At 39.8% G+C, this 14,912-nt stretch overlaps 1 protein-coding gene across 1 annotated transcript in view; it reads right to left on the bottom strand.

Annotated features, from left to right (window-relative positions):
• The window catches only part of DNAH3 (dynein axonemal heavy chain 3), a 245,542-nt gene that overhangs the window by 96,879 nt on the left and 133,751 nt on the right, over window positions 1-14,912 (bottom strand). Inside the window, 5 exon segments of the mRNA XM_075179716.1 lie at window positions 846-959; window positions 5,589-5,697; window positions 7,333-7,531; window positions 12,619-12,733; window positions 12,970-13,080. Coding sequence (XP_075035817.1) covers window positions 846-959; window positions 5,589-5,697; window positions 7,333-7,531; window positions 12,619-12,733; window positions 12,970-13,080 — 648 coding nt within the window.

Genomic DNA, 14,912 nt, shown 5'->3' with positions numbered 1-14,912 from the left:
GCGACGTCACTTGTCATATGAGTCTGTAAGAACATAGACGCTTGAACTGGGGTAGAAAGAGTATAATAAGGGCGTTTCTTGCCAAGTGTGGGTTACGCACACAACCATTCAATTTGCAAGACATGATTATTTAAGTAAGTGCACTTACTAAGTGTGCGCCTTGAAATGTGCATGATGGAACAGTAAGTGCAATTATGTATATAAAAAAACAATGTGGGTACACAGATGTGGCAGTTTGCAAATGACACTAAGTGGTTGTGCTATGACAAATAAGAGCTAATTGCAATATAACAAACAAAAATAACATAAAAATATCTAACAATCCTCTATGCCCACAAGCTGAGGCTCATCCAATCTAAAAACATTTGAATTCAAGCTGTTTATTTTTGCTATTAGCTATTAGCCTTGAAAAGGTATTATGTCCAAACCAAACACATTTAAAGGCAAATTCTACTTATGTGGAGTTTTGTTTTTTAGGGGTTACATTTTCAATAGACCCTAAGGGACATATTCAATCAGCTTCCGGGATCGCTTCTATGCGCGGCCACCTCCTTCTCGATACCGCTACACAACGCGGATGGGCAGTACCCTAATTGCACTTTATGTGCGCAGCCTCGCGATGCTGCGATCCCGGAAGCTAATTGAATATGCCCCTAAATGTCTATTTTGCAACTATAACTCCTAACCTGCCTATAACTGTTCTGTTTATACTATATCTAGTAGAGAGTGTATATAGAACTTACTGATATGACCCCTAAAACACAAATCTACAAATAAGTGGAGGTAACATTTAATATATTTAACTTTGTTTTTCTGTATACTAATTGATGGAAACGGAAATGTACCTCAATTCTGTTGAATTCGTCAAAACAAGCCCAGGCTCCAGACTGTGCTAGGCCTTTGAAGAATTTACCCATAGCTTTATAGTCAAGGCCGTCTGAGCAATTAAACACGACACACTATATGGGAGACAAATAAACAACAATTCTGTGTTACATTATAATGCTGGTTAGACTGTGATTAACACCCACTGTAAAATATATGAGGATGAATTTTCCTCCTTCTATTACTTTGTGCAATTGCATAGGTAATTAGACACAGGTAACTTACATCATATTCATTTGTACATGACTCAGCCTTTCAATGTTCATGGAGCAAGTTCTAATCAGCACTGTCCAGTGACACCTATTATATACTCAAATATCATATAAAGACCACTTAAAATGTATATTGGCTATAAGTGATCTAGAGTGTGGAGTGACTTATAGTCACAGGAATATTATAATTATTCACGTAGTACTGGGGGGATGTAGATGAGTGACACAGATCCTCAGTAATGGGAAAAGAGATGCTTTGCTGACTTTAATAAGGTACAATATATAAATACAGGTAGGAGTGGAATATAACATCTCAAGAAGGTGTGTATAGACCTAGGGTATATTTACTAAACTGGTTGTTTGAAAAAGTGGAGATGTTGCCTATAGCAAACAATCAGATTCTAGCTGTCATTTTGTAGAATGTACTAAATAAATGATAACTAGAATCTGGTTGCTATAGGCAACAACTCCACTTTTTCAAACCTGCAGTTTAGTAAATATAGAGAGAATTATTTGTCAGCTTACGTGTATACCTCAAGTTTATCACAGGTATGATAGTCAATATAACTGCAGGGTCTATAAAAAGTATACACCTACTTTGGCATTTTTCATATTAATATTTTTTTTACATCATGGAATCAAAACAGTTTTATTTAGGAATACTTATCAACACAATGTCAAATAAGAAATAAGAAACAAGTATAAAGCTTTACATATACTATAAACAGACAATGGTTATTTACATAAGCATAACTTCTTTAGTATTTTTAAGAAGCACCTTTTACTGCAATTACAGCTGTGAATCTATCTGAATAAGCCTCTACCAGCTCTACACATGGACACTGCAATTTTTGCCCCATTTTTCTTTGCTATATTACATGAGCCCCATCAGACTGGATGCTGATCATTGGTGAACAGCAATTTTTAAATCATTCCACAGAAGATCAATGGTATTAAGATCTGGTCCATTCCAGGACATTGAGTTTCTTTGATATTTACGCTACTAACGGCTGTATGTTTTGTGCCACTGTCCTGCTGGAATTCCTTTTCCAGAATTAAGATTGCTAAGTGCCCTGGCTATTCCTCCCACCTCGGTCATAGTGACTGCACCTCTATCAGAGTTACCAAAGGCCCCTTCATGGACTCCCAGGCAAATTAAAGTGCCCTTCTCATGCTCAGTATTGGAGCTCAGCTTGTTCTACACAGTATTGCTATACTCAACATTTCTTCATAATGGGGATATTAAGTCTTTACCATTCTCTTACATCCTTTACCTAATTGGTGCTTTCAAATACCCTTTTTCAGATTTGCTTTGAATGATGAGGCTCTTGTTTGGAAATGCACCAAAGGATGGTTGGACCTCTCACAAACAGATGTATTTATATTGATTCATTATGTAACCTCTGAAGATAACAACTGCTTACAACATGGTTTATGCAGGTGTATACTTAGAAGACTAACTATTGTCTCTTTCATTGGTCATTTTTACTTCCAGTGAGAAAGAAATAACACGTATTCTACCGCTAAATAAAATAATTACTAATTTATTATTGATTTAACGCTATAATTGTACACAGGAGAGAATCATTTGTGGCAAAGTTATAATGAAATTAGAGGAAGGTCTGCAATCATATAAAAGCACGAGTCGCTAGGCTTTGTACAAGTCACAGAAATTCAAAGTGGTTTCTAATACCCATACTCATTTTACAAACGCTGTTGGCCAGTGATGACATCGCTTCCTGATTACAAGTGATGACATCAGAACTTCCTGATTACAAGTGATGAAATCGGAACTTCCTGATTACAAGTGATGACATCAGAACTTCCTGATTACAAGTGATGACAACAGAACTTCCTGATTACAAGTGGTGACATCAGAACTCACTCTTTATACAAATATTATTATATAAATATTATTTACAGGCGTTTATACTTATATTATCACCAACTGTGTATTATGAAGCTACTAAGTAAATAAACAAGCTCATTACTCATACTTAATAAGTATAATTAGCATATAGAAACATATTTCACTCTGTTTCAAAGAAAAAACCCCAATATGCTTTACTTACTGTCAGTTACACTATGACCCTACTTACCAACGGCCAGAGTGATGATAGGAATCACCCCAAAGTGTAACATTATTATTATTATTACTACCATTTATTTGTTAGGCGCCACAAGGTGTCCGCAGCGCCGTACATAGTACAAACAGTAAACCATACAGGGTTAAACAGTACAGAACAGTAAACACAAAGTACCAATGCTTCAGAAACTCCGGGACAGACAAATGGAGTAAGGACGGAGCAGAAGAACAGGCGTGGAGACACGAGGGAAGAAGTGCCCTGCTCAAACGAGCTTACATCCTAAGGTAGGGTGGACGAACCAGACACGAGAGGGAGCGGTGATACCAGGGGAAAGAGGGAAGAGCGAGCAGAGTAGGTGAGGGGTTAGGTGGATGATTGGTAGGCTTTAAGGAACAGGTGAGTTTTAAGTGCTCGTTTGAAGGAGCACAGATTGGGAGCGAGACGGATGGAGCGAGGGAGGTCATTCCAGTGTAGGGGATCAGCTCAGGAGAAGTCCTGGATTCTGGAGTGGGAAGTGGTAATGAGAGTGGAAGAGAGGCGACGGTCAGTAGCAGAGCGCAGGGATCGGGCAGGAGTGTGAATGGTGAGGAGGTCGGAGATGTAGGGGGCAGTAGACTGGGAGAGAGCTTTGTAAGTGGTGGTAAGGAGTTTGAAGAGGATTCTGTAGGGGATGGGGAGCCAGTGAAGGGCAAGGCAGAGAGGGGAAGCAGAGGAGAAGCGGCGTGAGAGAAAGATGAGTCGAGCAGCGGCATTGAGTACAGAGCGGAGGGGGGCGAGGTGAGAGAGGGGGAGGCCAGTGAGGAGAAGGTTGCAGTAGTCGAGTAGTCGAGGCGGGAGATGATGAGTGCATGGATGATGGTTTTAGTGGCGTCTTGCGAGAGGAAGGGTCGGATGCGGGCTATGTTGCGCAGTTGGAATTTTCAGGCTTGGGCAAGGGATTGGACATGGGGGGCAAAAGAGAGAGAGAAGTCAAGGGTGAGCTGGGTAACAGAGGAGATGGTGTTTGTTAACAACGATAGAGAAGTTGTGGTGGGAGGGGAGTCTCGGGGGAGGAAAGACAATGAATTCAGTTTTGGAGATGTTAATTTTGAGAAAGCGGGAGGACATCCAGGAGGAGATGGCAGAGAGGCAGTCAGATACACGAGAGATAAGGGAGGGAGAGAGATCAGGAGAAGAGATGTAGAGTTGAATGTCGTCAGCATACAGATGATACTGAAGACCAAAGGAGGAGATGAGCGCACCGAGGGAGGCAGTGTATAGCAAAAAGAGTAAAGGGCTGAGGACAGAGCCCTGGGGGACACCTACTGGGAGTGGGGAGGGGGTGGAGGAAGAGCCAGACGTGGAGACAGAGAAGGTGCGGTTAGCGAGGTAGGAGCAGAACCAGGCGTGGATGGAACCGGAGAGGCAGAGAGAGAGAAGAGTTTGCAGAAGGAGGGGGTGGTCCACAGTGTCAAAGGCCGCGGAGAGGTCAAGGAGGATGAGTAAGGAGAAGTGACCCTTAGATTTGGCTGAAAGGAGGTCATTGGTAACTTTGGCCAGGGCAGTTTCAGTGGAGTGGAGGGAACGGTATCCAGATTGGAGAGGGTCAAGGAGGGAATTGTCCGAGAGATATCTGGTGAGACGACAGCAGACTATCCGCTCAAGAAGTTTGGAGGCGTAGGGGAGAAGTGAAATGGGGCGGTAGTTGGCGACAGAGGTGGGGTCAAGATTGGGTTTTTTGAGGATCGGAGAGATAAGAGCGTGTTTAAATGAAGAGAGTACTACACCGGAGGAGAGTGATAGGTAAAAAAGGTGTGCCAGGTAGGAGCAGGCAGTGGGAGAGAGAGAGCGAAGGAGGTTGGAGGGGATGGGGTCGAGAGGACAGGTGGAGGGTGGAGAGGAAAGAATAAGGGAGCGAACTTCTTCGCTTGATGTGGGGCAGAAGGAGCACCAGAGTTGATTGTTGGATGGGGGTGGAGCGATGTGGACAGCTGGTGAGGGTTTTGAAGCGGAGATGTTAAGTCTGATGGCTTCAATTTTAGAAGAGAAAAAAGTGGCAAAGTCAGCAGCAGAGAGGGACAGAGGGACCGGAGGGGGAGGGGGAGAAAGGAGGGAGTTGAAGGTGGCAAAAAGGCGGCGGGGATTAGAGGACTGAGAGGAGATGAGGGACTTAAAGAAGGTTTGTTTGGTGAGGGAGAGGGCAGAGCAGAATGAGGAGAGAATAAATTTAAAGTGGAGGAAGTCGGCCAGGGAGCGAGATTTCCTCCAGAGGTGTTCTGCAGTGCGAGAGCATTTTTGGAGGAAGCGGGTGAGTTTGGAGTGCCAAGGTTGGGGAATGAGGCGGCGTCGGTGAATAGGAGAGGCTGGGGCGACAACATAATGCAAACCTAAGAGAATTGCATGGAAGGTGAGCAGAGGAGGTTACCTGTTTGGCTAATGCTTTAGCAAGATCTTTTGTAGTTTCGGTTTTACCAGTCCCAGCAGGACCCTCTGGAGCTCCTCCAAGATTTAACTTCAGTGCACCCATTAAAGTTCTATGGAAAAGACAACAGTCTGTTAAATACAAGAGTTTATCATGACTGAAACTCTTAATAAGTCAGCACCTTGTAATTCTTGGTATATATGAAGATGCAAACGTCCAGCAACTCATTTATATGTCCAGTGCCAAAACCAATATTTATATCTGTGATAGAATGATTATAGGGGGAAGTGGAAAAGCTGATGGGGCCAATGTGGGTCTAGCACTTATTGGCTAAAATTAGTTTGCTGGTCAATCCAGGAAGAAACTGTGACCCCTGACCAGTAATCAATTTGGAAAAATAACTGTGTGTCCTGGGGTAAGTGTATTAAACTGCGGATTTTGCAAGTCACCGATATTCAGCGACTTTGCAGGGAAAATTTAAAACGGCAATGTCTTCAAAGGCAAACCTTGAATTTAAAGACTTGCGGTGACTTTCAAAATCCGCAGTTTAATACATTTACCCCCTGGTTTTTGTGTCACGCCAAGTAGTGGTTAAATTGTCTTTTCAGAGTTAGTTTACATATTGCACTCCAAAATTAAACATTTCATATATAAACCATAAAGGGAAATATTCTCTTAATATAATCTTACATTCCACTGCAGATGTGTTAAAAAGTAAAGTATTCCTTTCACTCTATTATATACATATATATATACATATATATATATATATATATATATATATACATATATATATATATATATATATATATATATATATATATATATATATATACACAACTGAAACCCCTTCCCCAGCTTTAGAAAAGTGTCCTAATAGAACATGTTACAAGTCAGATAGCTGAGACTGCAGTCACTTGAGCACCTGTGACATCTCTTTCCTTGTCTCTGTGTATGATTCCATCAATCCATACAGTGCATTTCTTCAGAGTACCACAATACTAGCTACAGATGACAGGTAGCAGTGCACCATTAACACTGACAACTGCATATTCTTATTCACTTGCTGCAATCAGCACTTTGCAAAGGGTAAAGTCAGTTAGGACTAAGAGACTACACCTGTATGCAGCCTTCATAAGGCCCTCACCAAAATTTGGAAATTTGTTTATCTGTTGGTTATTCAAGAGTCCTGTTTTGTTTGTCTATTTATCTTCATCCCTCACAACTCTACATTCTCCACCCACTGACCTTGGCTTCGTCCCTCACGAATCTACCTTAGCCAACCCATCGAATTCAGCTTTGTCCCTCACCACCCATCAGGACTATGTATGCGGCTTGACCAATCATGGTGTGTCTCTGACAGCTATCCCAAGTGGTTCTCTACTGGGAGTAATCAGCACCATGACACAAATCAAGTTTCTAAAATGGCAACTTGCAGCAGAAGAGTGTAAGGGTGCAAGATGGACATATTTAACCAAGTATAACGTTATTTCATGTGTATTATTCAGCTCATTGATACACATCTTTTGATATATATATATATATATATATATATATATATATATATTAATGTCAGATTGTGGCTTTGCCTGCTCTTTAACATTCTTGTCTAATACCAGTCACTGATGTCCTCTTATTTATTGGAGTACACTTCTAATACAACATATTCAGTGTTGGAGATTTTTTAAAACATTACTGTATGTCAAAAAACATTTTGCCTCCAAGAAAACACACAAATATACCATACCTGTAGCACCGATCGGTCAGAGGAGTTATTACTAGTCGTGGGGAGTTGCCAAGGTACTCATAACCATACTTGGCTCCGGTAGTGATCATTCTGACCATGACATCACGGCTTTCCCAATAATATCTCAGCTGAGAGATCCATTGAAAGTCATTCAGGTTGAACACTTTATCCTGTACCAACTTTGCAACAACATCACGGGCTGCAGAACAACCAACATTAGTTACCCAATATTGTAAGACTAGAGATTAACAAGCGTCCACAATGTAATAGTTACCTGCACTGCCATATTTTGTATTTCACTTACACATGATCCTTAGTTTTACTTAAACTTTGGTTTCTATAATTAAATATATTTTCTTCTATTTTGGCCTTTTGTATGCTTGCAGATCTTTTTGGTCTGATGGTAATACAACATAATTTAGAGTTTATGTACGAAACACATAAAGTGTAGACCTGCAGTGCCTCTTTCTGAGAAGAAGAACACCTACTTGTGCTCCACATACATTACAAGTTATATGCCCACTTCCTGGACCTTGGAACTGCCCCCATGAAATCTAGGCAACATTTGTGGTGTTGCATATTCTGCACATTTTGGAATCAGTAAGAACGTCACGTCAAGGTCCACACTATTACCATGTTGGGTCCACCTACTTCATTCATTTAAATGTTTCCAATCCATAAAGACTGTCTTTAATATATGAGTCACATTTTTGTGTTTCAATGTTTTGATTAAATTGGTCGAGGTGCCCCTAGAAATGTGCTTTCCAGCAATGCAAAGATGCAAAATATCTCCCAATATTAGCATACGGATAAGACCATTTTCCAGTAATTTGGAGGTTCTCCTTGGAAAATTCAACTCAATTTGTTTGGTGGAAAAATCTGTGCATCCTCCTTTAAAGCAGGGACACACCTATTAATGTGCCATCCTTGCCCCTTTTTGTCATGTAAATAACTGTGTCTCACATACAAAAGTATGCCGGTGACATCACCAATTGTCATGTTTTGGAAACCTTCATTTGAGGTATTACTTTTATAATGATTTTGATGTTGGAATAACAAACTTTGTGTAACACAAAGATAATTAGCAGACTGTGGGGCTCATTTACTGACAATGTATAAATGTTCAGTAACCAATGAGAGATTTGCTCTAAGCTGAAATTCCTACAATACAACAACATTAGAACTCTCAGGAATATAATGTTATCCTTACACTGCACACAGGTTTTCCTGTGTCTGGATGTGCAAAGCCCATAATATATAGACATTTGCTTATTTAACTGCTCGACTGAGTCTCTCTTATTACCATTAACCAAACAAAGTGGCTGTGCATTGGTTTCCACCTATCTGATTTTCACCCGATGACATCCAATTGTAATGTCACTATTCAGATTTCAATATTTATTCTGTAAACTTGACACTATAGCTGAACTATTATAAGAATATGTTGCACTTTGCAATATACTTAAAATGTCCATTTTGAGTAATTAGTCCTTATTTTGTCTGCCAAAAGGTAGCAATATATACTGTGCGCCATTTATGTACCTAGTCTGTCTAATGATAACAATTACATAGTTTTCACATGCACACATCAGACTCCTAATGAATACCTGGAGTTTACATCACCACTAAAACCAGGACAGCTAATCCAGCCTCTGTATTCCCTGCCAATTATCTTTTTCTCTTTCAAAAATGAAGGTTAAAAAGGGCATTTCATCATCATCATCATCATCATCATTTATTTATATAGCGTCAGCAGATTCCATAGCGCTTTACAATTGGGAACAAACAGTAATAAAACAATACTGGGTGATACATACATATGTAGAGGTAAGAAGGCCCTGCTCGCAAGCTTACAATCTATAGGATTTTGTTTTCAACCCTGCTTACAGTCCAACCAAATTCTGTCACCACCTGCAAGGGCACAACATTAAGCCCACTAAGATCACGCATCCGCAAAAGCCACAAGTGGAGGGGAGAGCAGATGAGCTGTGGTAAGGGATCCGTAGATCCCTCTACCACAATGCTCTCCCCACGGGACTCAATGGCGTTAGTCATCAGGGACAAGTTCCGAAAAGCTAAGATTTTTGGAACTTGATCACACTGCCCAGACCTCAGTCTCCATTGACTATTATGGGGACTGCGGTTAATGCAGTAATTTGCCGTAATGCAGGAGAGATCTCCAATATCTCCTGTGTTAGGCTTTTACCAAATTAATATTTACTTAAAACTGTCTAAACCAAGCGGAAAAAAGCAGTTTCTGCATGGTTTAAGTCTTCATAAATAGAGCCCTTTTTTACTTTTGTATTACTGATTAATAATTACATGGCTTCTTTTCGCTATAACTCTCGGCTTTAGTGATTGAGCAATTCTGGGATTGTGTTTCTTATATACACTACAAGTAACAGATAAATCCACAGAGCATTGCCTGCATAAAGAGCTCCAACATCACTACAACGGCATGACAAGGATCACGACCGTGGATGACATTACTCCAAAAAAACTGACATTCTGAGTTTATGTTGCTGCTAATTAATCTTCTTTGCAAGTTGTTCATTTAGCTGAATTTTGATATTACTTTCTGCAGTCTGGCTGTAGAAGTGTGACGTTCAGCTTGCTTTATACAGATTGAGAGGCTGGCTTCTCTTGAATGTATTTCTACATTTTACTAATTATGATCTATATCCACTTTATGTTTCTATATCTTTTTAGTAAAACATAGACACATACTATTGTACACATACAACCTTATTTATCCTTAAAATTGCCCTTGTTAATCTAATATAAGTGTACCTGCTGTTATGTCGAGTAATACTACCGCACATGTTACTGAATGATATACGCTGGAGTATAAAGATGGAAGATACAGTGTATTTATATATATTATAAGTATATATAAGTGACTGTAAATAAAACTACCTTATTTATTTCATCCAAATAAGATGGCAATTAACTGTGCACCACTACACCTGCCATATTTACTACTAAACCGGCATGTGTAGGGAAACCTGTTTGCTAAAGTTTGATCCATAGGAACCTGAGGAAAGAAAGATTGACCTATAGCAGGTTGGCTGACTCACAGGTGACTGTATCTCAGTATGATCAATTATAATTTGTAAGGAATTAATGGTGGTTATGTACTCTGCCACTTGCATATTAAGTATTGATTTATTTCTTTGAGGTGCTACTACCAAATGAGATTAAGCATGCACTTATAGAAAGACAACATTTGTTCAGTGTACTGCGCTTACAGTCGCATTAAATCTTTACATTCAGAGGGCCATATTCAATTAGGTTTGGCGATGGCGATTACACATGGCTGCGCTTGTAAAGTGACAATACGGTACCGTAACATCGCGGATTGCACTTCGCAACCCTAAGGGATGCGCACGGAAATCCGCTGTGTTGCGGTAACTGGACTTGTGTAGCCGTACTTCGCGATCACCAAACCTAATTGAATATGCCCCAGAGATTGTGAATTCCATTTCTTTAAAAATTTACTTTTATCATTTATAATTAAAATTTTATTCTTAAAATCAGCATATATACTCAGTATTTTAAATTATCATTATGAGTTACTCCCTTCACCATTTTTCACTTTATCATGTTGCTGATTTTAATTTATAGGGCGCCACAAAGTATCCGTAGCGCCGTACAAGGACAAACAATGGCACAGTACAAGGTGAAACAGCACAGTACAAGTAACAGTAAGCACTATAACTCTGGGGGCTCAGGCACAGCATGAAAGAGAGGGAGGAAGGGGAAAAGTGAGTACAGGCAGGTAACTATGGCCCAAGAGGGTGGGCACGGATGACAGGTTGAGAGTCACTGAGGGGAGCGGAGAGAAGCAAGAGGAGACAGAGGGCAGAGGGACTGAGAGGAGGTGAGCTGAGTAGCTGGAGAGCGCAGTTAAAAGTGATGGAAACAGAAGGTAGGAGAGCCCTGCTCAAAGGAGCGAACAATCTAAAGGGAGGGGAAGACAGACAGACACATGGATGAGACGGAGAGACGGGAGGAAGGGGGAGAAGGGAAGAAGGGATGAGAAAGAGAGGTAGCCGACCGGTGGGAGTTTGGGCATGAGACTGGAAGGCTTTAAGGAAAAGGTGGGTTTTTAATGATCGTTTGAAAGAGGACAGATTAGGGGAAGTGAACTTGTAAGTGCACTACATGAACTGTAAGTGCACTACACTGAACAAATTCTGTATTCCTATAACTACATTCAGGAGAAGCAGGATGCAGCTTCCTACATGTGAAACTACAGCACTTCCATGTCAGTGTCCCACTGGGAGTGTGGTGTTCGGCTATGATGTCCCAGTCCGAGGATGTCGCCCCCACCTCCCGCTTGCCAAGGTACGAAGCAGCGGTGCTTCCGAGGGTCGTGGGGGCGCCACCTAGGGAGCCCCCAGAGCTTCCACCGGTCCTGCTTAAGGACAACACATTCCCACCATCCCCAGGCTAGCAACAGATAAAATATGAATATCATACTTATGTGTAACACAGTAAGGGGAGATTTTTTACACCTAGGCTACTGTCTTCAATAATATATAATAATATAATTATGTCCCTGGTATGATGCTGAGAGGAGAGAGCTATTTGATCCTTCTTTGGCACTTCTGTACTAATGATCACTTTAGATGTTTATAATGTGTCTTTTTTATATAATCACCATCTCTTTCTTAGGTGTAGTAGAAAATTTCACTTTGTTGCAAGATAAAAGGAACTTGTTCAAACATAGGGAGGCTCATGTTAAGCTGAGCGCAAATTGCGTCCTTGGCATATAATACTATTTTTTTACATCTGAGCGCACGCACAAACACTCATTTCGGAATTAGTGCTTTGTGCGCTCGCCCAGATGAAAAAAGTGTATTATACGCCAAGAACGCAATTTGCATTCAACTTAACATGAGCCGCAGAATGTCCAGATATAGATTTAAAAACCCCCAAAAAACGTAAATAACAAATTGTAAATTGAATATTTAGACATAAGACTAAATTACAAGATGATTGCACTATCTCTACATATAAAACTGTGTTTCAGTAAAGACGTACAGTCCGTTTGCTGCTCGGTGCAATTTTGAGCAATGACAAATTTATAAGACCTTACGCTAACAGAAATAGGTTGTCGCACAAATCAATTCACTTTACTACATGGTTTTGATCTGTTGTCAATTTCGGCTCACTCTCCGTGTGACGCTGTAGGGAGAAAGTAATCACACCCACGCACAGTCTATTTCAATGTGAAAACAAACTGCAGTTTTCAATAGCAGTGATTTTGGAGATAGCTCTTACCGTGCACATCAATGACGGTCAGGGCTCCTAAAGTAGCTCGCGCACCACCAGACAATTTCCCTCTGACCAGCTCAACTATCTCACTGATCTGCTTATTGCTTTTCTCCAAGAAATCCTATGATTTAATAAACAGTGATTTAGCAGCAATTCTACAACGTTATTTAGAGGTGTATAAATTGGTGTCATTAGAGCAGCCATTTGGTTTCTAACACACATGCACTTCATATTAGAAAACTAACCACTGACAAATTGGCAAATATTGTTGTGTTACATTTCTCTTTCCTTAGAGCGATGTTTGTTTCTAACCAATAAGTGACACTAACAATGGACACAGAGCAGGCCTTTACTTACTGATAAAGTGCCTTCAGTAATGGCTTCTGATACTTCCTTTGTCCAGTAAATAGAAGAGACACAGATAACTACTTGACCAGGCCATTGTAGGACCCACTGCTTCCGAGGAACCTATAAAATACATTATATATTCATTGCTTATTCCACAGTCACACCAATCCCAAAATAAGATCCATTATCGCTTTATTTAACCATTAAGTTAAAAATGCCAAATGTCGTTTGAGACATAGAGGGAAGCGGGTGGGGTACGTTTTTCCGGCTGCAAGAACGGCGACAACAGTTAGTCCAACATAAAAATTCCGATTGGTATATTTTTATGTCGGGCTAACTGTAATCGGCATTTTTGCAACCTAATTAATGATCATACCCGCAGTTTAGTAAATCTACTCCTAAGTAGATTGTACAGCAATCCCAAACCTGAAATTGCTCTCATTTATCTCACAACATCCAACATAACTCCTTCCACACAGTACAAAGATGCTCAGACTTCCCACTTAATTTACAGTTGCCATGACCGATGCTGAATTCATCAATTGTGAAGGGTGTATAAACCATCAATACATTCAGCACAGACATATGGAAAAATAATTGAAGTAGTAAGTTCAGAAACAGAACATGTTCTACCAAGTGGGAGAAGTCACACCGGAGGGTCTGTTATCTATTAAAAGACCAATAGCAAACAAAGTGAATAATATCAAACTAATAGCAATCAAAGAGAATAATAAAAAAAAACGACCCCAACATGTTATTTATAATCTGACATTTCACTGCAACTCTTTTAAAAAGTAAAGTATTATATCCCCACTCCATTACAGACAGCTGAAGTAACCAACACTTACACCAGACCTGTAACTGGTGCAAGTGATATGTCAGAAAAACACGTACCTGAGAGATGCTTGAACTGAACACTACTGTGTAAACTCAAGCTTGGCACGTCCTTACTGTACATTATTAGTATTATCATCATTAACCATTATTTCTAAGAAGATGGCCGAAACGGAGCTGTTGCACATGCGCATAACTATGTGGCATAATATGAAGTGGGGCACAATTATGAGGCATGATATGAATTGGGGACACTACTGTGTCATAATATGAAATGAGGGTACTACTGTGAGGCATAACATGAACGTTTAATTGCTGGTCCCATTACTATTAATATTACGATATTAGCATCATAAAATAAGACATAATTAAGTGTAATATATATATATATATATATATATATATATATATATATATATATATATATATGTATAGAATTATAAATATACATGCACACACACATCTACATAAATATGTGATATATGCAACTGACACACCTGGGCTTGCCTAGAATTTAGCTTAATGTCAAATAGGAGTTGTATTTGTTATTTAACTTGGAGAGCAGAAAGGAACTTATCTGCTAAAATAGAATTATATTGAATCAATCTCCTGATGGAGTAAATGGCACATTTCAATGCTATTCAATTCCATTTAAAAACGCATAAAACATTTAAAAACAAATAGTTGATTATATAAGTTGATTTTTGTCAAGGTATGACAATCTTTACACACAGAGATATTTTATTTTAGTATCACATTAATTTTAATGTTGGGGAGCAGGTGTTCCAGCATTAAACGTCAATAATTATAAAATATTGAAATTACCCCAAAACATCATGTTACAATGCACCTTCTACCAACACAAAGTGGTGGTAACCATTTTGTAGGGCTGGACCAATTTTCCTGAGAATGCAGCCCATTCAATGTCATTACATGACTCAGTGATGGCGCACGGTCCATGAGAACTGAACACAAAATTGGTGCTTCCACTAAGTGTAGGTAATGAGAACACTAAAAATACTTCTTGTCTACTCAGCCTGACAGTGGAGGCAGCACTTTTGTCGGCTGAGCCAATCAATTCACTAGGAACAATGTCTTACTGATGTAAAAAGTTCTTA

Source organism: Mixophyes fleayi, chromosome 7, assembly GCF_038048845.1.
Source record: "Mixophyes fleayi isolate aMixFle1 chromosome 7, aMixFle1.hap1, whole genome shotgun sequence".
NCBI classification, from domain to species: Eukaryota; Metazoa; Chordata; class Amphibia; order Anura; family Limnodynastidae; genus Mixophyes; species Mixophyes fleayi.
This window is presented reverse-complemented; position numbering and strand designations above follow the sequence as displayed.